This window comes from Lytechinus variegatus, chromosome 7, assembly GCF_018143015.1.
Source record: "Lytechinus variegatus isolate NC3 chromosome 7, Lvar_3.0, whole genome shotgun sequence".
In the NCBI taxonomy this organism is placed as follows: domain Eukaryota; kingdom Metazoa; phylum Echinodermata; class Echinoidea; order Temnopleuroida; family Toxopneustidae; genus Lytechinus; species Lytechinus variegatus.
This window is the reverse complement of record NC_054746.1, coordinates 18,267,668-18,290,927: the sequence shown is the minus strand read 5'-3', so window position 1 is coordinate 18,290,927 and position 23,260 is coordinate 18,267,668. Positions and strand designations below refer to the sequence as shown.

At 36.3% G+C, this 23,260-nt stretch overlaps 1 protein-coding gene across 1 annotated transcript; it reads left to right on the top strand.

The window, feature by feature from the left end:
• Positions 1-1,995: 1,995 nt before the first annotated feature.
• Positions 1,996-19,882, top strand: LOC121418066 (RNA-binding protein 34-like). Its single transcript, XM_041611770.1, has 10 exons — positions 1,996-2,082; positions 10,541-10,691; positions 11,287-11,583; positions 11,894-11,953; positions 15,575-15,618; positions 16,452-16,535; positions 17,370-17,430; positions 17,756-17,917; positions 19,174-19,295; positions 19,714-19,882. The coding sequence occupies exons 1-10, from the start codon at positions 2,027-2,029 to the stop codon at positions 19,880-19,882; spliced, it is 1,206 nt and encodes a 401-aa protein (XP_041467704.1). The 5' UTR covers positions 1,996-2,026.
• Positions 19,883-23,260: the final 3,378 nt, after the last annotated feature.

Genomic DNA, 23,260 nt, shown 5'->3' with positions numbered 1-23,260 from the left:
AAGTTTTGACATTCAAAAGTTTCATTTTTTTAAACAAAACGCGCATCTTCGTCGGTATACAAATGAGGAAATCAATGACGTCACCTATTAACTAGTTCTCTTGTCTTTAATGATATGAAATAAGTATTTTAATTTTCTCCTCAATATGATGTGAAACAAAGTTTGATTCATCCCTGAACATTTCGAATCAATATAGTTTCAACCAATTGTGATTTGACGACGAGTGACGAGTCTCGTAATCGTAAAATCTGCAAAAAGAAAATTGATGCAATCAAATACAAATTTCATAGTAACTTAGTGACATAATCGACTCTCTCATTTGCGTATGTACCGTAATTGCCCATGTAACTGTTTTATTTTGCCCGATACGGATAAGGACGATAATGGAATGGTTATGATAATGATGATGCTCATGATGATGATGATTGTGATGATGATGATGATGATGATGATGATAATGATAATGATGATATTATGATAACATGGGTTGTGATCATGATAAATGATGCCATTAACGATGACAATAATGATGATTTTGACCGTAATTATAATGACAACAATGGCAGATGAGGGGATGTGGGGAAAGCGGTAGCTTTGGCTCTGATGATAATTAGTTTACAGACGATGCTGATGATGGCGCTACAAAAGTGGTACTTTATACCTATATGCATATCCTACATTTTTGTGTAGAAATAACTTTCTCATTTTACATCCGATTCCGATGAAATTTTCAGCGTTATGCTAACTTGTGCTATTCAGATAAAGAAGGAGGTGGAGAAAAATGAGGAGGAGAAGAAGAATTATTTCAGGTTAAAATAATATTTGACTCGTGCTTCGCACTCCCATTGCATGTTTAATAATTGCGTATCCTATTCATGAGGATTATGGGACAGAAGCGTATAATGAGACAAAAACTTAAGGGGCAGCCCGGGGGGCAGACAACGCATATTTAGACAATATTCCATTTAAAAAGTTAATTAGTCAATACCATGACCTTTCCAAGCGAGGGTGCTTAGGGGTGAAGCACCCTAATAATTTTTCTTGGGTGATGCGTATGTTTTGACACCATATAGGCCTATGCAGCACCTCCTGGACGTCGGGTTGGTATGTTAAAATGCATCAATTTGACCGAAATATCCTTTACTTTAGAGCGAAAACTTTTTTCGAAACAGAACCCATCAGCCCCTCTTAAATAATCGTTCCCATATATGCCCCATGGACACATAGGCCCAATCGATCTCCCAGCACATTTGCGCTTTTCAAGAGTCTATTTTTATGAGATGATCACAAAGCATTAAAAACTACCATCTTTAGGTTAGAAATTTTTTTTAAAAATCAGCTCACTTACACTTCGCGCTTGCTTGATAGTGAGATACGTATCCTATCCATGGATAATGTTGGATCTGCACCTGTTATGATTATGTTGGATCTGCATGCTGCTGCTAATGACCGTGATGATAATGATCATAATCATCATCATGATCATAGACTTATAAATGATCGTGATATAGTTGTAGATATAATCATCATCATCATCATAGATAAATGATCGTGATATAGTTGTAGATAGATACAGAGTTAAGAAAAAAATAAACAAAGTCCAAAAATTATAAACAATCATTGGTAAGGGAATACTTTGCTCGGTTGAAATGGATGGACCCTGTGAATATATCATGATCATCGTGAAAGGAGGCGTGAATTTTTGGCCTGCTTTATGACCCGGGCTTCCCATGATTGCCCGTCGGCCGTCGCAAGAACGGTTCCCTGTTACATATCAATTAAGTTATTCAAGTCTTATAAAATGTTCATTTTGAATATAATTCGCACAAAAATCAAATCCATAACATAGGTCAATTCACAGATGTTTAGTAAAATGAAGGTGCATGATCCCTGGAATCGGCATCAATGAGATTGGGTAAGAAAAACATTTTCCTATTTATTTGTCTACTTATTTTACCCCAATCCACACATGTGATCGTGAAGGGTTGAAAAGCGAAGTAAGTCCAGACAAAAAAAAATCTTAAAAATGGAAGGGAAACAGAAGAGAAAACGGACGAAGAAGGAGAAGAAAAAGAAGGCAGAGTAAGTTCAAATACGTTCGAGCACAAGGATGAATCAAAGACTTATAAATGAGCCGTGCGAGTTACTTCAATACCATTTGCCATTTATTTTCATGCCCCTTTTTACGATGCGCAATCCCAGTACCGCCCGCATGCCTCCCGTCGGTACCGATCGCGATACGGGCAACCAGTGGGGCAGCGACAGTCATAGACCGCTATAACCCAGGGAATGAGTGGTGTAGCGGGCGGGAGCCCGGGGCCGATTGCACGAAAGGGTCTTTGCAAGGACATGTCGGGATATAAAATTTTCGCTCGCGCTATGCGCTCGCATTGCCGTTTAGGTGATATCTTGCTCAATATGGACCTTAAAATATCAAATTCTGAAGTCAATATTAACGGCAATGCGAGCGCATAGCGCGAGCGAAAATTTTATATACAAAACATATTTCAGCTGGGAAATTGAACTTTCATTATTTTGTTTAATTTACAAATTTTTTTTAAGTGTAAAGATTTCTGTTTTATGGTCTGAATATTAACAATTTCTGCTTGCGCTGCGCACTCGCAAAATTTGATTTACCTATTATTTTCCTGTATTCCACGAAGTTCTCAAACTACCACTATTTAGGTCAGATTGTCAAAACGTATCAGCTAGCGCTGCACGCTTGTATTTTGATTAGTGAGTTATGTATATCTCAATATTAATTCTAAAACAAACTACTTAAAATCACCATTTGATGACAATTAATCATAAATTTCTGCTCGCGATTTGCGCTCGCATTGATAGATATTAAACTCATGCATCTTATGCATAATTACAAAAGTGCTTTAAATGTCCAGTTTTCAGGCCATAATATTAATAGATTTCGCGCTCTCATGCTTAGGAAGAGAAATAGGAAGATAGTCATCATTTTCTTATGATGACATAATGTCCTTATAGAATATCCCGGTCCTATGTCAAAACTCAAAGTAACAATAATGAAAAATATCAGCTCTGTTTTAACTGTGATCCTTTTTCACCTCACAATTTTTCCACAAAGTGCTTGCAATACAGAGCTTAAAGTGACCCCTTTTCAGATCTGAATATCATATATTTTTTTAGCTCGCGCTGTGCACTCGCTTTATTGATTTTCATGGTAAAAAAAGGTATTTAGAATACCCAAATTCTAGGTCGATATCTGAAACACACATTTATTCAGATACACAGCTTGTTCTCCATTTAAATAATTATCCAGTTTCAGATATAACAATATAAAAAATTGTCTGCTCACGCTTTGTGCTCGCATTATTCATGTATGAAAAATTCCAATAGCTTAACCTTTTCATGATTTACAAAACATGAATAGAGCGTCCAGAATTTTTCCGCTCGCGCTTCGCGCCCTCATCAATAATGTTCAATTTTTGTCTTATCCTTTCCACGATTACAAAAAGTGCTTAAAATTTCCATTATTCAGGTAGAAATGTCAAAAATTTTCAGCTCGCGCTTCGCGCTGGCAATATTTGAATGTTTAAATATATAACGTCTTCATGGCTAAGTTCAAGCAGTCCATAACAGATACGTTTTCGATCAGCTCAAAACGTATATAAAAATGTTCCGCTCGCGCTCTGCGCTCGCATTATTAATATAAGGAAGATCCCCAGTTCCTCATCCTTTTCATGATTTACAAAACTTGAATAGAGTGTCTCGTTCAGTAGGTCTAAATCTCGAAATTTTTTGCTCACGCCAATCGTTTAGTTATAAATACGTATTCTGTTAAGTTACAAAAAGTGCTTAGAATTTCCATTCCTTAGGTAAAAATGTCAAAAAATTTCAGCTCGCGCTTCGCGCTCGCATTATTTGATATTTTTAAAATATGTAACGTCTTCATGGCTAACTGCAAGCAAGACCTTAACAGTACCTTTTCCATTAGTTCATTTCTGCTCGCGCTTCACGTTCGTAATAATTATTCACTTGCATACACATCTTTTTTCAGGATTGGCCAGAATGTTCAAAACTTTTAGAATAAAGTACATAAGATTCCCCAAAAAAAATAGCTCGCGCTTCGCGCTCGCATTATATAAATAAGGATTATGGTATTATATATTTATGTTTATTCATAAGAATAAAGCTAAGAAGTGACTAATAGGACTACCCCTTTAAAGAAACCAAAAATCCCGGCAAATATCATATTCGAGTGGCCGATCGGGGAAAATATGGCTGAAAAAAATTCCGGGCCCCCCTATTGGCGAAGGCTGGATCCGCCCCAGGAATTAGGGGCTGATTGCAAGGGTCTTTCCAAGGACCGTCTTTTGTGTCGCCCATCTTTTATGATATGCTATAAGCGGGGTGTTTCTGAAATTTATGATAAAGAATAAGATTCGTTAGCTTGCTTTTAAATCAAATTTTATACAATTTCATGATATATCACATCATTTTATAAACAAATATTTTGCTAATTTTATGGACGAATGGAATATGTTTGCAGGTGATTTATTTAAAATGCGTTTCACATGGCGCATCATAAAAGATGGGCGACACGAAAGACGGTCCTTGCAAAGACCCTTTCGTGCAATCGGCCCCAGTTAAATTTGTTGTTCCATTGAACTTCGTTGGCTCCACTCACCAAATGAAGAGCTCACTTGCAAAAGGGGTTAGGTCCATTTTTCATCAAATTTGATTTTTATGTCCCTATGAGATTTTTAGCAGCTCTAAACCAAATAATAGTTGAAATTCCTATTTTTAAAACGTGAACTAATATGGCAAAGAAAAATCACTTTTTTTCAAAAGGGGTTAGGTCTAGGTCCATTTCAGTTTAGTTCCAAAAGGGGTTAGGTCCACACAGATTTTTTTTGGAAAAGAATATCACAAAAATTAGAAGACAGATTTTTTATACCCAATTTTATGTTCTCATGGAAGGGTATTGTTATTGTGAAAATTCAATTTCGCATAAGAATATTGCAATATGGGAGAATTAAGAAAATTATTTTCTTTGAGTAGACCTAACCCCTTTTGCAACAAAACTCCTCTAAAGAACTCATTTGTCAAGAGGGGGTTAGGTCAATTTTTCATGTATTTTATTTTCTGTCTCTAAACCTCTAAATTTTTAGTCACTCTGATGATACCAAAAAAAATTTGAAATTCAAATGAAAACATGAATTAAAGTGGCAAAGAAAAATAACTTTTTTAATAAAAAGAGATTGGATTTTATTTCAGTTTACTTGTAAAAGGGATTAGGTTCATAATGATACTTTTTTTAAAAATATATAGAAAAAAATTGAAGACAGGTAGATTTCTTTTAAACCCAATTTTATGTTCACATGATAGGGTAGCAAGCCTTGAAATAAGCGGGCGCTGAGCGCAAATTCGCGCTCATAAAGCCATCAATTGCGCCCATAAAGCCCCAAAATCATCAAAATTTTGATGGCCGGGCACAAATATTTTCCAGGTAATTGCGCCCGCCTTGAGTGAGCAGTGAAGCCATATCATAAGCCAAAATCAAGTAAAATTTTCAATTTACGATAAGCAGTTTCAAATTGCCAAGTGCGTCTTTTTTTCTGTACCATGAAAAGTGAGCTACCGTACGTCCATAGAACCATGGCTACGTCCGTCTTTTTTTTGGTAAGACATGTGCACGTGTAACAGTTTTTCTATACTTCACCACGTGCAATTTCTAATGCACTTATTTCCAGTTGAGATATCACAATTCTCTGATATAGTAATTTGAATTGCACAGGAGATAAATCTCTGTTCACAGAACATAGGATGTGCGAGTCTTTTGTCCTCACAGTCGCCGACTTTGCTTGTCAAAACGGAGCCTTATTGATCCAAAGTCACTTAACTTATACTTGTGAATTATAGCTTTTTTAATTTCTTTCTTGGAGAGGGGTGTGAGACAATAAATCATCAAACAAGGCTCCATTTAAAAAAAAAAATATAGGAGGACGCTGTGCACTTGAGTGTGGTGCAGCTACCCAGTTTGAGCTCATGTTCTCTGCCGGAGCTCTGGGTGAGAATTCTATTAGTAATGGCCTAAGTGATGGTGATTTTCCGTTTCAGATAGAGTTTAGATTTCATGTTAATTTTTGAAAACCATCAAAAAACTTTATGATTTCTTCATTGTGATGAATATTTAAGTTATTAATGAATACATTTTCACCGAATTTAGACTCCCGGAATGAAACACATTTTCTGTGGAGATCTGCGTTTTCAAATAACTTTAAGATTTAAGGTACATGAACCTACAATACTTGTACATAGCCTATGGCAATGTGCTGGAATTTGAAGACACTGAGTTAGATATTGATTTCATTTCTTTAAAATAATTGATATGCAATCCAAGTGCACCTCACAGTCTCAATCACACACAAACACTCACCCACACCTGTGATTCTAACCATGAAAAAAAAGTTAAAATTATTTATTTTTTCAAAATTTATTATTATTTGATCTGAATTGTCTCTTTCTACATCTCTCTCTTTTAACATTTTTATTTAGATTTTTTTTGGTTTTTGGGGGTTGTTCTTGGTTCATTAAAGATGAAAAATAAATAAGCCCATGTGTGGTTGTAACGGGAATGTGGAGTGAGGGTGTCAAAACACACTTAAACATTTAAATCTGATTTCTTAAGTGTTAGCCTATTAGCATGCTATTCATGTACTAATTAAAAAATTGCGGGAGCTGTGTTTACTATAAACAAATATGCAGTGTTGTAAGGGGGATGTGGAGTGAGGGTGTCAAAACACACTTAAACATTTAAATCTGATTTCTTAAGTGTTAGCCTATTAGCATGCTATTCATGTACTAATTAAAAAATTGCGGGAGTTGTGTTTACTATAAACAAATTTGCAGTGTGATTCACCATTATATTCTTCTTTTTTTTTACTGCCCCTTGTTCCAGAAAATTACCCCTGGAACCAGAAAACTGCCCCGGGTTCCTGTAAAAAGCCCATGAGCCAGGGGCAATTTTTTTGGAAAAATTGCCCCTGGTCTGCAGCTGCTTATTTCAAGGCTTGTAGAGTAGTACATCATGACAATTGAGTTTCTCATAAGAATATTACAATAAGAGAGAATTAAAACCATGTTTTTTCTCAGAATGGTCCAAAGTGGACCTAACCCCTTTTGCAACTAAACTCTTCAAATACAGAGGCCGAAGTTCTAGCTTGATCTGTACAGGGACTCAATGGCCATACGTTTAAGTATTAAAGGAGAATGAAACCTTTGGAACAAGATAGCTTGTGTGAAAACAGAAAAACCATTGAAACAGATCAACGAAAGTTTGAGAAAAATTGGACAAATAATGAGAAAGTTATGAGCATTTGAATATTGCGTTCACTAATGCTCTGGAGATCCTCAACTTGGCAATGCGACAACAGTGTGTGATGTCACTTGTGAACAACTCTCCTCATTACTTTAGTATATATTTCACTTAAATTGCCTCTTTTATCACATCTATCAGTAGATCATGTGTTCTTTTTATAGGAGGGCATGTAATACAGATTTTTAAAGAATACACCATGGACAAATAGTTTGTATCACCACAAGAAAAGAAAGAGAAAGAGACATTTTGAGGGTATTTCATAGTCCATCAAAGGGAAAGTTGTGTGACATCACACATCCTTGTCGCATTGCCAATGGGAGGATCTCCATAGCATTAATGATTGCAATATTCAAATGCTCATAACTTTCTCATTATTTGTCCGATTTTTCTCAAACTTTCTTAGTTCGTATTCTTTGATTTTTCTGTTTCGACACAAGCCTACTTATTCTGAAGGTTTCATTCCCCTTTAAGTTCGGATAAACCAAGGAAATGGGAGTTGCACGACAGCCAAAGTAGATCACTGTGTTTGTCCTTTTAAGTTTATTTTTTCCTGTTTTGGTGCTTTTCAGGCCAAAACAGAATAACAGTCTTTATTTTGGTCCAGTTCTTTTTATATATTTTAATGAAATATAGTGTACGAGGAGAAAACTGTTAAAAAACTCCTCGAAACAGACGGCTGCCAGCTGTCTAGGATCGTTCCTGATTAGCCTTGAAGACTACATCATTTTAAAATATTTTTACATTACATAGACTCTATACTTTTTCATCATGGAGCCTTGAAACCCTTGCCATATATGCATAAGCAATACCTATACACCCAGATGGATTTCCCGAGGAAATCCATTTTTAGAGGGTGAAATCGGTGTGTTTTTCTTTATTGTATTTATCTATGACCCTTCACACGTCTTTTGCGTATGAAGGGATTAAAATTATTTTAGTGTAAATATGAAAAATGAGAGGTTTCTTACCAGACCGATCTCGTGTAGATCCCTAGATCCATTTGTAAACACCACAAATACAATAGGCTTGACCCTTGAACTGCTTCGTTATGACGTACCTTTGATAAGCAGTGTTACAAAATGCCGTTTTGAAGAACAATTTATATATAAAAAATATTATGTAATAAATAATATAATTTGAAACCTACATGTAATTATAACAAGTAAGTAATTATTATAATGATAATTATTATCAAATTGGTCGTGCCCTTTTTCAAAAGTTTTTCTGAGTGCTGTTATGGTCGACTATTATTTTAATTTCAAGTTCAAACAATTTTTAATATTTTAGTAATTGCATGGAGCTACCTAACTAGCCATAGGATAGTAGTAAGTCAAAATAAAGTATAGAAGTATACAAAATGAAATAATAAGACATCAATTACATCTTTGTAATACTGGGGATTGGCTCAGTGATGTCTCCTCATCATAACTCATTATCAGGTTGTTTTTTTAATCTCTCCACATTCATTGTGATAACAAATTAGAGCAGTAGGAATAATCACACATGCAAATGTACATTGGTCATTATGAGAACCAGGGAGTTGAGAGATAATTCTGTGAATTCCCTGTTAAAACCATGCGACTGTACAGATGTATATGCCCGTGGATTTTCACGCATGTACCAAATGATGTCATTTAAGCACGTTTACGATCATGGTCAGGCGCGGATCCAGGAGGGGGCCGATCCGGCCCTGGCTTTCCCTATTTTTTGACAACCTGCAGAAAAAGTTTACTCTTTACCTTGATAGAAACTACGAAAACAGAAAGAAAAGTAATAAAGAGGTATTTTACCCATGATGTGTAATTTACAGCCTCGTAACGACTGGCCCGACCCCGAAAGGAACAAAAAAAGTGGGGGAAGAATTGAAAAAAAGACTTTATATAAAATTTTTCGCTTGCGCTTTGCGCTCGCATTACCTGTGTAATGAATCCCATTCAAAAGGGTTAAATGACACTTAATAATATATGTAATATATCCAGTCTTGATATCAATTTGCACACAATTTTTTAGCTCGCACATCAAGCTTTCATTATTTTGTTTGATTTACACAAATTGTTAATGTTTATCAAAATGTTCAGCTCGCGCTGCGCGCTCGCATTGTTTGATTTGTGAGAAACCTATGCTCTTTGGAAATTCTTACCAAAATTTGTCAAAATGCTCCTTTATCATGTCAGTATATAAAAAAAATAAGCTCATGCTTCGCGCTCGCATTTAATTGTTTGACACACACACAGGTGATACTTGTATCCTCTTCATTAATAACTAAAAACAGTCCTAATTGAGTCATTTTTCACGTTACTATTTAATAAAATTTCGGCTCGCGCTTCGCGCTCGCATTGTTTAGTTGGATACTTATCTTTGTTCATGATTATAAAAACTGCTCTAAATCTTCAGTTCTAAGGACATAAAATATCAAAGATTTTTAGCTCGCACGCTTCGCGCTCGCATTATATATTAAGACCACATGAGATACCTTATATTGTTTATAGCAATAAAAACTAATTATACTTAAAACTTCAGTCTTTAGTTAGGACTACTCCCTGAAAAAAAGCCAGATTGTAGCGGCCAATCGAGAAAAATGTTGATCAAAATATTTTTCGGCCCCCCCTATTGGCGAAAGCTGGATCCGCCCCTGATGGTCCTGCTTGTACTTCCCCAGAAACCATGATTCTGGTCAAACGATGTTTTGAAACGCACCTTTTTGTAAGTTTATGATCGGTGTCCTGAAACGTCCTTTAACTGAAAACAAGCATGGACACAACCATGTTTTGAACTAATCAGGTATGAAATTAAAACGCTGATTCTGGCTTAAAAAGTGGAAGCATAAACCTGCCCTTAATTTGTCTTGGTTTAAAATACCGACGTTTTTTTTTACCTGACTACTGAGAAAGCATGAATGCCTGTGAGCAAGCAACCAGGGGACCGACGGCATAAGGTCCTCTCCGAGGGACCTGGTTATGAGGATAAATTCCTTACCTAAGGGCACTAGTGCACCACTTTGGAATTGAACCCAGGTTACAGGAATCTGAAACCCTGGCTGCTCTACCGACTGAAGATATCCTGGAATTTCCAATTGAAATTAATTGCAGAACTAGGAATTTTCCATTCCACTTCTAATTCTCTAAAAAAAGATGTATAATTAAGTATACTTATTTTATGATTCTTTAAAATTTGTTGATTCTAAAGCAACCAATCTGGAGACGACTATGTACCAGGCAGCATTGCTAACTTTCTAGGATCAGACCATGATAAGATGGACCATCAGTCAGGATCCAAAGCACTGTCTTCTTTCTTTCAGCCCTCTATGATGACAAAGCAAAGCACTTTTCCAAGCAAAGTAAGTGTGGGTGTAAAAACTTGGGCATAAAAATAAACAGATTTGCTGTTCTAAGAAGTCTAGTGGCCCTATTCCTAAAAATTCATAATCAGCTACTTGTCTAGTAGGACTTGTTTAGTCACTCATGAGCAATTAGGGGGAGGGGGGGCCATGGCCCCTCCAGAATTTTCACACCCAAGGAAAAATGGAAGAAAAGGAAAGGGAAAAGAGTGAAATAGAATCGTTTTCTGAATATTATGTCAATATTATCCAAAAATAAGATTTTTGTTTTTAAAAGGTCAAAATTTGTGCCAAATTTTTTGGCTCATTACACCATTGGTAAAATGTCGCAATGAATTAGAAAAGAAAGGAAAAAAAAGGTTCAATGGATGTGGGAGATCAACAAAGGGAAATGTCCCGTGGAGGCTGATTTCCCTATTTTTTTCATTTTGACAGACGTAAAACCATAAAATAGAAATATGACAAACATAACTCTAAATTTGGTTCCCTGTATACAGTAATCTAGCTTTTATGGCACCAAATCCATTCTGATGTACCAAGAGGAGGACAAAGATGTGATGGTTAATGTAATTCTCAATGTCTCTATCCTTCATAGGCAGGCAAAGATGCACCCAAAGGAAAAGTGGCCAAAGATAAAACCAATATAGAATCCAAAACAGAAGAAGAGACTTTTGATGAAGGAGAAACTACGATACTCATGGACGAAAGTAGACTTGATGGTGAACTCTCTGAGGAAGCAGCAGTGAAGGATCTGAAACGAAAGGCACAAGATGATGATGATGAGGATGTTGGTCCTAAGAAGAAAAGGAAGCATCTGCAAGAACCAATGGATCCTGCTGTGCTTGATAGGACGGTATTCGTGGGCAATCTGCCTGTCAACATCAAAAAGAATGTAAGTCACTTTGTTGCTTTCATCACTATCGGTGTAACACTTGCTCTGATGTTTAGACGTCAGTCCTCTCTTTCGTAGCAGGACAACCTACACTGGGGATCAGTTCAATTAATCTTTGATTACTTGTCATCTACAATTCCCAAAATCCTCTTTCTTCTTGCATACTCTTTCCAGTAAAAATTGATTAATATTTTTTTTTCCAGAGTATGTATGTAATGAATATGATGTATACATATCTTATTGTTTTGTTTTTTGTATTGATCGCATTCTCTTCCTCTTTTTTCCCCTTCAAATATAACCATATGAACAGGAGCTTAAAGGACTCTTCAAAAGCTACGGCACAATAGAAAGTGTGCGTTTCAGATCCATGGTAAGAATACATAAATATTTCATGCTAATATATGATCTTCAAGCAAGATATTTTTCAATTTTTTCCAATTTTGTATGGGATGATTTACAATGTTTATTACATGTGGTCTTTTTCACAGACAGGGTGTTCTCTGTCAAAATTTCAACAAGAAAAATAGACATAACCATTTCAACTTTAATCTTTACTAGTAATGGCCAAATTATGGATTTCTATTTGTTTTGCAGCTTAAAGTATTTTGGAAACTTGGAAAAATAATGATAAACTGTGACAAATGTGATAAATTTTAACAAAAACATCATTTTATTGCAATTGCTCAAGTGACAACATTTGTTGTTTAAACCTTTTTCAAGGGCCATTTTTTATTTGCCATTCTAAAGTTCTTATAAGGGAGATGCTAACTGATAGCTCAAAAAAATCCTGAAAACCCAAGCCGGGGTCCAGGGGCCCGCCCAGGGCCCCTGGCGGGGTCAAGGGCGAAGCCCCCTGAAGCTGGAACGTTTTCTTATTCTTTAGAGGGCTGAAATCATTAATCTACAGTAGTACATAACAAATAATTAATGACATAATAAACTTCATTGATACATGTTATTTAGCTCTAACTTAATACATTTGAATCCAAAGAAAACTGGGGAAAATAAGTGAATCACTGTCTTAAAAAAAAATCAGTTTTGCATGACTTTACAAATTACAGAAAGTTTACAAAAATTAAGTTTTGCATGATTTTACTGGGATTTTAAAATTTCACTTTAAATTTCAAAGCCGAAAGAACACCCACCTGATGCACCGTAATTGATCTGCTTTCCATTACACCACATGCAAATCGCCTTGCCCGACTGCCTTATCTTTCTGATGTATTCTGATAGGTAATCCCCATTCTCATCTTTGATCTCGAGCCAGGACCATCGCCATTTGTTTTTTACTCCTTCTTCTAAATCTCTGACACATCCTTCTTCTCTCTCGATGATTTCAGACATTTGTAAATGGTGACTGGGAAATCAGGGTCAAAATGCAGTCCACGCCGATTAGCTGAAATCCCGCGGCAGACAACCAATCACTCACGCAGCAGCAGGCAATTGCAGCCACACCGGGCCATGCTTCGAGCGGTTCTACCGGGCGATCGCCCGACTGGGATAGCGCTGACACCCGTATCCCTGCAGGGTATAGGGCGGCGTTTGCAACTGCTACAATGTATTGCTCGCGCGTACCGTGCAAGTATACAGTACCAGCTAAACTTCATGCTGCGCACAACGCTAATAATTTTCCGTCTGCGCAATTGGCCATCCAAAATTGAAATTGCGCTCTCCGTAGCGAACTCCGTGACAAGATTTGGAGGGGAAATTTTTACGGATTTCACTTTGACAATCGATTTTTTTTTCCGGAATATTTTTCAGCAAAGGAAAAAATCCGGAATTCCGGAAAAATCCGGAAAATTAGCAACTCTGTTATAAGCTTGGAAAGCTTTTTTGGTCAAACCTGTTTGGTTAAAAAAATTATTAAATGCATTTTTCAAATTTAATGTAAAATGTGACTTAGATAACTCAATCTTTGAAATAAATCATATTTCAAATATGCTGTCAAAGTTAAAGTTATACCATTTAGTTAGGTGTACTTACCTATGCTGATTAAAAAAAAATCCTTTTTCAAATGAAAAATTTAGGCATGTGTTTCAAATGCTTCAGTTAACATAATTAAGTGTTTCGTAGACTCTAACACTTTTTATTACATAAGTCCCTCTATTTAGTGTAATACTTGCACAAACTTATGAAAACTGATAAAATAAATATTCAAGTATTTATCAGGTGAAAAGATTGTCATAAGGTAATATTTTTCAATTCCATGGAAATCTTTCTTTAACAAACTCCAAAATCGGTTTAATTTGATCGCTTTTTGTTAAGAATTTAGCTGTGGTTACACAACACATTAAAGGAAAGTTCTGTGAATACTGCTTCAACATTGTGCCCAAACTGCTCCACAGAATAACTTCCACCAGCAAAGGCTGCAGCTTTCTTGTACTGTCTGGTTTACACAGCCATCATTTATTTTTGACCAGCAATTTAACTTTTAGTCCCTTGACTGTCTTCAGATAATTGTGTGCATTGTGCTGAAAGTGTTCAACAATGTGATGGTCATGTGTCAGATCATCAGAAAGCATGACTTGGGAATCTCTTTTGTATTTGCCATTTGATGGATCAACATAGTAAACAACTACTGGATGCACTGTAACTTTTTTTCACCCAGTGAACAGACTTTGTATCATCCTGGTATTTGGCAGAGAAGTTACTTCCAAAGTCCTGTATCATCATGACGATGCCCGGTATCTTTTGCTCCTTGACTGTCCCCTCCATACCTTTTCTATCTGGTAGATCTGCCAATAAGCAGTAAGCAGATGAGAGATGAATGATGTTTCTTTTATTGGTGAAATCACATCCTGAAAAATCTCATCAATAACCTTCTTGGCAGTACCTTTTTTGGTTGTAAGGACTTGTCGACATGTTTTTGTCTCTGCAAACTTCCCAATTTCTTTGTCAATGTCATCTAGTTCATTTCCCATTTTTTCCATGAAACTGTTTGTTCTCCTACTGCTTCTATGAGTGGGACATAAAATGTCTTCATGGTTCTTTCAAGGCTGTTGCTTTCACAACATGTTCCATTCACACATGTTGGTTTGTGAAACCTATTCCTGTCTGGTTTCTCACAAAGCAGCATAATATTCAGCTCCTTTTCATCACTGATTCTGCTGTCTTTCAACTCTTCTTCCTGCTTCATAGATCCAATTTTGTAGTCTATTGCTTTCAGCTTCTTCTGGATGTTCACATATTACACACAGAATACAAAGTTTAAAAACTATTGTTAATGGAAAATGAAGCCTCCAAAACAACAAATTGGGACACCCTCTTTTCAAAAATAAACAGTTGCACTAAAAATCTCCTGTGATTTTCATCAAACATCTAACTTCACATTCTGCATAACAAAAGTAATCATTGACATTCCAGAAATAATATAGGGCATTACGAAAAATTCTATGTATTTTATATAAATAAAACAAGGTTCAATTTTGTGTATGTGCTTGCCAAAATTAAATGAAGTAATGAGTGAAGATGTCTGTGTACCCAAGGTAGCACTTAAGTAGGTTACTCATACGCCAAAATATATTTGGATTCTGTGGCTTTATGAGATCACTAGAGACAAAAATATGATTTTTTTAGAGTTACACCATTATACACTGCAAAACATTACCATATAAGTTGATCCTTGCTTAATTCTGTTGTTAAAAGCATTGGTAGTTGCAATACAGGGGTTGTATTCTGAGATCCATTTTATCCATTTCAGGTAAAATAGCCTCGAAATCTTTCCAAATCGATAACAAAAATATGAACACTTACTTGGAAAAACTGCACAGTTTAGTAACAGTAGAAATAATGATCACGTGATCGGCTCTCGGCCAATCATTTGATTAGGATCCATTTTATAAGCTGTATTAGGAAATTCTGTGCTCTTGGATTCCATGAAAGTATTTTTCTGTTTTCTCTATTGTTGAAAACAGGGGACTTAACTAAAAAAAAAAATATGTACATTTGAATAATGATATTAAATAATTTCGTATGTTTTAATTACTTTCAGGGTGTAGCTGATCCCAGCATGTCAAAAAAAGTAGCAGCAATAAAGTAAGTTGGTAATCACCGTAGGGACATCCATACTTAAATTATAAAATGATAAATCATGAAATAAACACCCATACATTTTTTTTTCATCTTTACTTTCTTTTTAGAATATGATGTTAAACCACCTTTAATGAAATAATTCATAGTAGGTCCAGGCCTGCTGATTATCCTGATTTTCAGCTTTCAAAATGGCAAAAAATAAGGACATCCTGTTATTTTGAAAATTCATGTCAAAAGAAAATATGTGGGAAAAAATCGCCATAGACCCATCCTCCCCCTCCCCCTCAAATTGCCCAGTCCTGTTAAGGTTGATTAAAGTTGCTAAAATTCAGGAACTCTGTCCCCGAACCTTACCAGGGCTTAGTTGGCCCCCTGGACACCTGGTCATTGGTTGTCTAGATTTTCTAACTTTTGGCCAGTATGTAGGGCTGAGTCATGTTGGGAATTTGTCCTTTTTTTTTAATTTTGTTACTTCAGTTTCCAGTATTTGCTTAGTTGTGCAAAGTTGTCTGAATATGCAGCCTAAAGTGTACAGAATTCCCCTCTTGTTCATTGTTATTGGAGAAAAAAAAGAAAAAAGTTGTATGTGTACTAGTCTAGTGTTAGATCTCAGTTGTTGATCAAAGTTCCAATCAGGGTCTGTGCCTGCAGACTAGTATTCGCATTGGATGGATTCTTGTGTTCCTGCATGACAGACTCCAGCCTAATATAAAGATCCCATTAATTTTATTGTATATGACCCACAAATGCTGAAAATCTGTTTTTGATGGAAATTCTGTGAATATCTATTTTCTTTTCAGATTCTAACAGAATGTTGGTTTGGTTTATCTTTTCAGACAGGAATTGAATCCCAAGAGAACTTCTTTCAATGCTTATATTGTCTTTGAGGAAGAGAAGTGTGCTAAAGCAGCTTTAGCAAGGTATTACATCTGTAATGATAATTTATGTCAACTGCTTAGAAACACAAAATATTAAACACTACATATATAATTATATTTAATATTGTGAAGGTAAATACAAGTAAGTGCACTGAGTAATAATTAAGGGAAAGGCACTTGAGTTATTAAGTATAGTATGTTGTAATGTGAAGTACATTATTAAAAAAACAGGACAAGATTACAAAAATGAGCTATGACCTTACTACTTTTTTTGCAATTTTCATTAATTTGGTAGCATAAGATGCAAAAAAAAAATTATAAATGATGTTGGTGTTTGAGCATTTATTGTGAATGTGTGTGTGTGTGTGTGCGGGGGGGGGGGGGGGGGATTTCCCCCAGTTGGTGTTGGACTTAATTTATGGTTTAATTTATAGGTAGCCAAATATGTAGGGCTGAGTCATGTTGGAAATTGTTCCCTTTCTTCACTTAATCTGCTTACTTGGAATTTAAACAATTATCAACTGTGTGGGATGATAATGGTTTGCATTGACTAAATCATGAGAAAAGAACTTAGCAAATTACAAAGGTGTGGTGTACAAACTTTTCTGAGAGTTTTCACTCCCCATACTTTCAGCAAAAATTTAGATTATGATTTATTGAAGTTATATCAGAGCATCAATATGGGCTTTCTTGATTTATTTTTAATATGTAGAGGTCAACTTTGTTCTTTTGTCACAATTGCAACCAAGTATTGGCAGTTGTCAAATAATGAGTAAAATGTGAATGCTAGAATGTTTGTGTATTACAAATTTTTTTAATATACTACTAGTAGTTTGAAGAGTTTTGATTTCTCCACCTCTTCTCGTTCATTGACAGCAATGGCAGGCTAGTGAACAAACATCATATGAGAGTGGATATAGCAAGCAACAACAAGAAGGTATGAAAAAACAGACAGAGTTTGGTCACATTGAAAATATGTAAGAGGAGAATTGAAAAGTTAAAATAGGGGAAAAGAGGAAGAAAGAACCAACAGCTAGTTTTGAAGAGAGAGAACTATGTCCTGGAACCATTCAATACCCATTATTTAATTATGTTAAGTGCTTTAATAGAGAATTTCATTGAGATGCTCTTTGATTGAGATGAGCATTATATGAAAGCAGAGTATTAGTATTGTTTAGAATGAAATAGAGTAATTTCATATTGATTATTCTTTGCATATCCTAGATATGAATTTATTTTTTTTCATCATTTCTTCATCGTAGCATGATATGAAGCATTCTCTGTTTATTGGTAACCTCCCCTTCAACATTGATGATGAAGCCGTCAGAAATCACTTTCAAGAGTTTGGAACTGTTCAAGGAGTGAGACTCATCAGAGACAAAGCCACTGGAATGGGAAAGGGCTTCGGATACGTGCTCTTTGAGGTAAATCTAGGAAGCCTATTTTGATATGATGTGATAAAGCTGGGTAACATTTTTTTTTAATTGTTCAGGTACTGTGGCACAAAGCTGTATGTAATACTCAATGCATTAAGGCCAACGCACACCTTACGACCCGACTGGTCTACGACTGGCTTTCAACTGAGTAGGGTAGATGTGACGTTACAGCTCTTGTCAGCTCGAGAGTCGCAGGCCTGTTAGAGACAAATCGCAAGGAAAATCGTTAGAATTGGACGTGTTGAATCCTTACAACTGGATCGCAAGCCCAATCCAACTTTCAGCCAATCAGACTGCAGATTCACACTTAAATACCGACACATGCTTGATATGCAATGCGCATACGCAGTAGCAAGTGTCATTTTCTCAGTTGCTATGCCAAAAAGCAAAAAGTGCATGCGTGAGTCACAGAAAAAAGGGTTGTCGGGTCGTAAGGTATGCGGTGGCCTCTATATGCTTCAATTCTTACGCCACTGTCCCAACAGGGAAACTGACCCCAGGGCCCTGTCTTACAAAGAGTTGCGATTGATCCAATCAACCTCTACTGTATGGAAATATATCAATGTCATGATTTTTTTTCTCCTAATATATAGCATATCTAGAACATGCATTGCAGATTTTGATGTTGCTGGGTTTTCTTAGTTGTGGTTGATCGGATTAATCACAACTCACAACTTTACAGAGCCCAGATCAACAAAATCTATTACATTATTTCTAACGACATAGCATCAGTGGGACTGGCGTCTATTTCGCTGGTGTGAATGTGGAGCTTAAGTTGGTCCTAGAGTTGTTGAAGCATATTGAAGCCATTATGATTTCATTATGTTAATATTGTTACCTGTAATTCAAGAAGGAAGTCCTCTGCAGAGAAATGCTCTTCTTATATTATACCTTCACCTTTGAAATATGACCAAACAAGAAAAAAAGCAGAAATGTTATGGCAAAATATTTTTGTGTAATCCCATACACATATTTCATTGATATGGTTTAATGAATGAATGAATGAATGGAATCAATCAATCAATCAATCAATCAATGAAATGAATGAATCAATGAATGAATGAATCAATCAATCAATGAAATAAATTGACAGATTGGAAATATTGCCACATATTCTTATTGTTGGATATATTGTAGTCAACATCACTGAAGATGTATACTCCACATTTCCTGTGAAATATTTTTAGGTACTAGTGTATGAAAGTCAATTCAATCTCCATTTCTATTTTCTTGATTCAAAACAGGATTCTTCATCAGTCGAGTTTGCATTGAAGATGGATGGCAGTAAACTGAAAGGAAGACCACTGAGAGTGAAAAGAGCTGTGAAGAAAGAAAAACAAAAAGAACAAATATCCTTTACAATACAGTTCTCCTTCTGATTAAACCTAGTTATGATCAAAAGTGCTTCATAATAATAAATGATGATGGTGGTGGTAGTGATGATGATAAAGTATAGAGTTGGTGAGATGATCATGAATATAAGGTGATGGTGGTGATGATGATGATGACGACAACGACAAAGGTGATGATGGTGATGATGAGGAGGATGATGTCGATGGTGGTGATGATATTATGATGACTGTGATGATTGTTGATGATGATGATGGTGATGGTGGTGGTGATAGTGATGATGGTCATGTTGATGATAATGGTAATAATGGTGCTAATGTTGATGATCATGATTGAAGTGGTGGTGATGATAGTCAGATGATGATGAAAGATATATCCAGTGTGAGTGCTAGTAAAAATTTGCAAAGTCATTTCTTTAACAATCACCTTCACAGAGATCATTCTAATACCAGGGGTAAGAGTGTTCATAGGAGGAGTAACTCCAAATCAAGAGGCGGGTCAGGATTCCAAGGAAAAGGAGGACCCCGGAAACCACAGTCCAAGGGTAAAGTGAAAAGGAAGCAGAAGGCTGGAGGAAGCCAGAAAGGCAAGCAGAAGAGGTGATACCTTCATGGATTACTTGGAGCTCAAAAGACAAAAAATGAAAAACAAACTGAGAGATATACTAAGATAAGATGAAAGTGAAGAGAATAACCTTGATGCCATCATCCTCAAGAAATTCTCAGGAGAAGCATGGACAGTCTCTGTGAACAGGCTTACATGATCTGTGAGACTGTTTTCAATATGATTCTTCAAGTCTCAATAAAGAGATGATATAATAAAGTTAGTAAGATAGAGATGTAAGATAAAGTTAAAATAAATCAATTTATATTCCTGTTTCCGAAGGCATCCATACTGAAATGTAATTAATCTTGTACATTTTATACTATAATAGATGTACCGGTATGTATCTTTTCTTACAAAAATGTACACAATGAAGTAACATTGGGCATCGAGCCAGCCATATATCCTAACTCATACCTTGGTTTCACAAGGAAACAAATAATCATGGTTTTGACACATTCCTTCAAATCGTTATCATACTTAGGCATTTATATAACATAAGAAATTTGATTGAATAAGGTTTTATTAAGTCGGTTTTCTTCAAGTTCCTGTCTGGGTATGGGCTAGGGTAGTGCTGGTCATCACCCTACTGGAAATGACGTGGTAACTAGTGCATGTTTACTAGAGGAATTTCTGGAGAGATTCCAAGAACACTGAAGATTTACTAATCTACACCAAAATCCTGCTAGATGCTGTAAAACAGCAGATAAGCCTTCCTATCATGTATTTAAAGAGCTAACATCTCCGTTGTCTCTCATCTGTAGGGGTATTTGGTTCACACACACAAGACATGTTGCTAGTTGATGGACTCTGTGTTTTCTGATTGTAAATGTAGTGGCTTGTCAACTTCTACTGATTCACTGACACTAGCTGTTTCCTTAATTTTTTTGCACATCTAGCAGGGATGAACTTTCAGTTTCCTTTGTCCTTTTTCTCTTTCTTGCTGGTTACCTGAAAGAAAGTTGTAATATTTTAATGCTTTGGTGTTCCACTCCTTTTGCAGTCTGAAGCAAACCACTCAATGGATGTCTGGTTTGTAGTGATGCCAAGGATATATACTTTATAACCACTTTCTCTGAAAGTAGATTCTTTATGACTTTGTTTCTTTTGGAGGCATGATAGAGCAATCTGTAAGTTGATTTGGTTTATCTTGTCGAGAAAATTTCCTCGTCTGTTTCTGCTGTGGTGCTAGTTCATGGGCAACTTTCATGTTTTCTCTGTTTTAAGGTAAAATCAATGGGGTAAACCACGAACCGTCTTCTCTAAAATTATGACATTTTGAGAAAATCACTTCTATAGATTGCATCTTTCTACATGGCTTACTCTTTCAGAAATGGCTTTTTGCTTGTCAAAAATATACAGACCATTGGAAAGAAGAGTAGCTAGGGATAGTTTGTGCCAAAGAATGTTTCACAGGGATAAAATAGAGGTGTGGTGTGAATGAAATACAGGTATTTATGCAAAGATTCTACAACAATTTTTTTCTTATTTCTAGACTTGGTCTTATATGAAAAAAAATTACCTGCATTTCTTGTACATGATCGCAGGTGGAGTGGAAAGTTCTCCATTTTATCTCCAACCAAGCAAGCAAGCCAGGTTTCAATGCGATTACCCTGTAGGTTCTTCTGTGCCTGTGTTGTACACTTAGCCTTCATATTAAGCACCAAATTAATAAGCGATGCTATTAGGATGCTTTGAGTTAGTACATTGTGGCTACCAGCATTACACTGAGTGCCGGCTGCAAGTCACAGTGTTTTCCATTTGCATGTATGCGTTGTGTAAGAAAATTTGATATCTTTTTTTTAATACGCTGAATATTCCATAGAAGTTCAATTCATGGAGCAGGCTTTGTAAAGCCCTTCTTGAACAAGGGAATGAAGGTTGCCTTTTTCCAGTAAAGGGGAAGATCACCGAAATCAAGCAACTTTTGAACATTAAAACTGGTGCCAGTTCTTTTGCTGCAATCTGAAAAGCTTGGTTCTTGATTTGATCTGGGCAAATGGCTTTTGATATGTTGTTATGCAACAAATTTTCAACTCCTTCAACATCAACTTTATAAACAAAGTTGAACAAATCATATTTGATTAATGTATCATAATTATTAAAGTGTTTTGAGGGCTGATGATACAGGCTACAGCCATCGCCCCCCCCCCCCACATGAAATATAGGGGAATATTATCCCCCATCCCCCCAAAATTGACACCCATGACTGGCACATTGTTGGTGTCCTATGTTCTTGTCATCCAGCTTTCAACATGTGCAGGATATTGCAAAAGCAGAGAGATCATGGAGTGATGTCTCATCTGTCTTACACAAAAACAGTCAAACCTGAGTATAGTTGCCATTGAAGGAAAATGTAAAACAGTGGCCACTATAGACAGGTTGGCGGCCATCCTTAATTTATTATGTATTGTAGATAATGTGCAAAGTATTTGACTTACAGTATGTGAACAACTCTTCCAATGACATTTTACACTTCTTATGGCATACATCATCAATTACATCCACTGAACCTTCTGATTCTTACTCCGCAGCTTCTGAATGGTCTTATTATAATGCCTGCCGCAAAGGTAGGTAGGCGTTGTCCTGAATCTAGAAATTTGGAAACCAGGAGAAGTCGGTACACAATGTTATTTGTAGTAAAGCAACAAGAAAAGTGATGATGGCATGACATCACCGATGTCTATTCCTTGTTACCGGACTCGTCCACTTTCCTTGGGTGTGTCAGCTCTTGGTTGTCCTCGGAAACGATCATGTAAACGGGGAACCTTCCTGCTGAGCACCTACCTTGTAGATCTTGTCTTCCCAGTATCTATGTAACCTCCTGATCCACCTGCTGGAGCCACATACTTAAACCAGCACCTGGTTGAACCTGATCTCCCATGTGTTGTACTGTACTCAGACCTAGCTTTATCAGCATCACTCACTTTTTGTTTGTAGACAGAATCAGCCTGTCTAGCTCTTCTAAATTCTTTACTTATTTTGGGTTTTGTCACTGATTGCATTTTGGTGCGAAAACTGCGATTGCATAAAGGGTGAGCTGTGGTCCCTTCCGTAGCAGCATGGGGAATGGTTCGATACACAATTAGGGGTCTCTTCCTTCTTGTTGAGCTCGTCAAAGAGCATGAAGAACTGTCACGTTGAATCGCTCTACTGTTTTGTTTGCTTGCAGATGATATGGTGTCACGCGTCGATGTTTTATACCGTTGTGACATTATTCTCTACAAATTTAGCGGACACAAATTGCAGTCCACTATAACTTATGATGGTGTCAGGAAGACTATGTGTTGTAGAAATGCGTCTTAGGCATGTGATAACAGACTTAGTTGTCGTCGAGGTGAGGATTTCTACCTCGGGCCATATCACGGCGTTGTTGAT

Coding starts and splice junctions, on each gene's coding strand:
- LOC121418066 (XM_041611770.1), top strand. CDS start 2,027: ATGGAAGGGAAACAGAAGAGAAAACGGACGAAGAAGGAGAAGAAAAAG. Junction 10,692..11,286: donor AAAGCACTTTTCCAAGCAAA/GTAAGTGTGGGT, acceptor TATCCTTCATAG/GCAGGCAAAGATGCACCCAA. Junction 17,918..19,173: donor TCGGATACGTGCTCTTTGAG/GTAAATCTAGGA, acceptor GATTCAAAACAG/GATTCTTCATCAGTCGAGTT.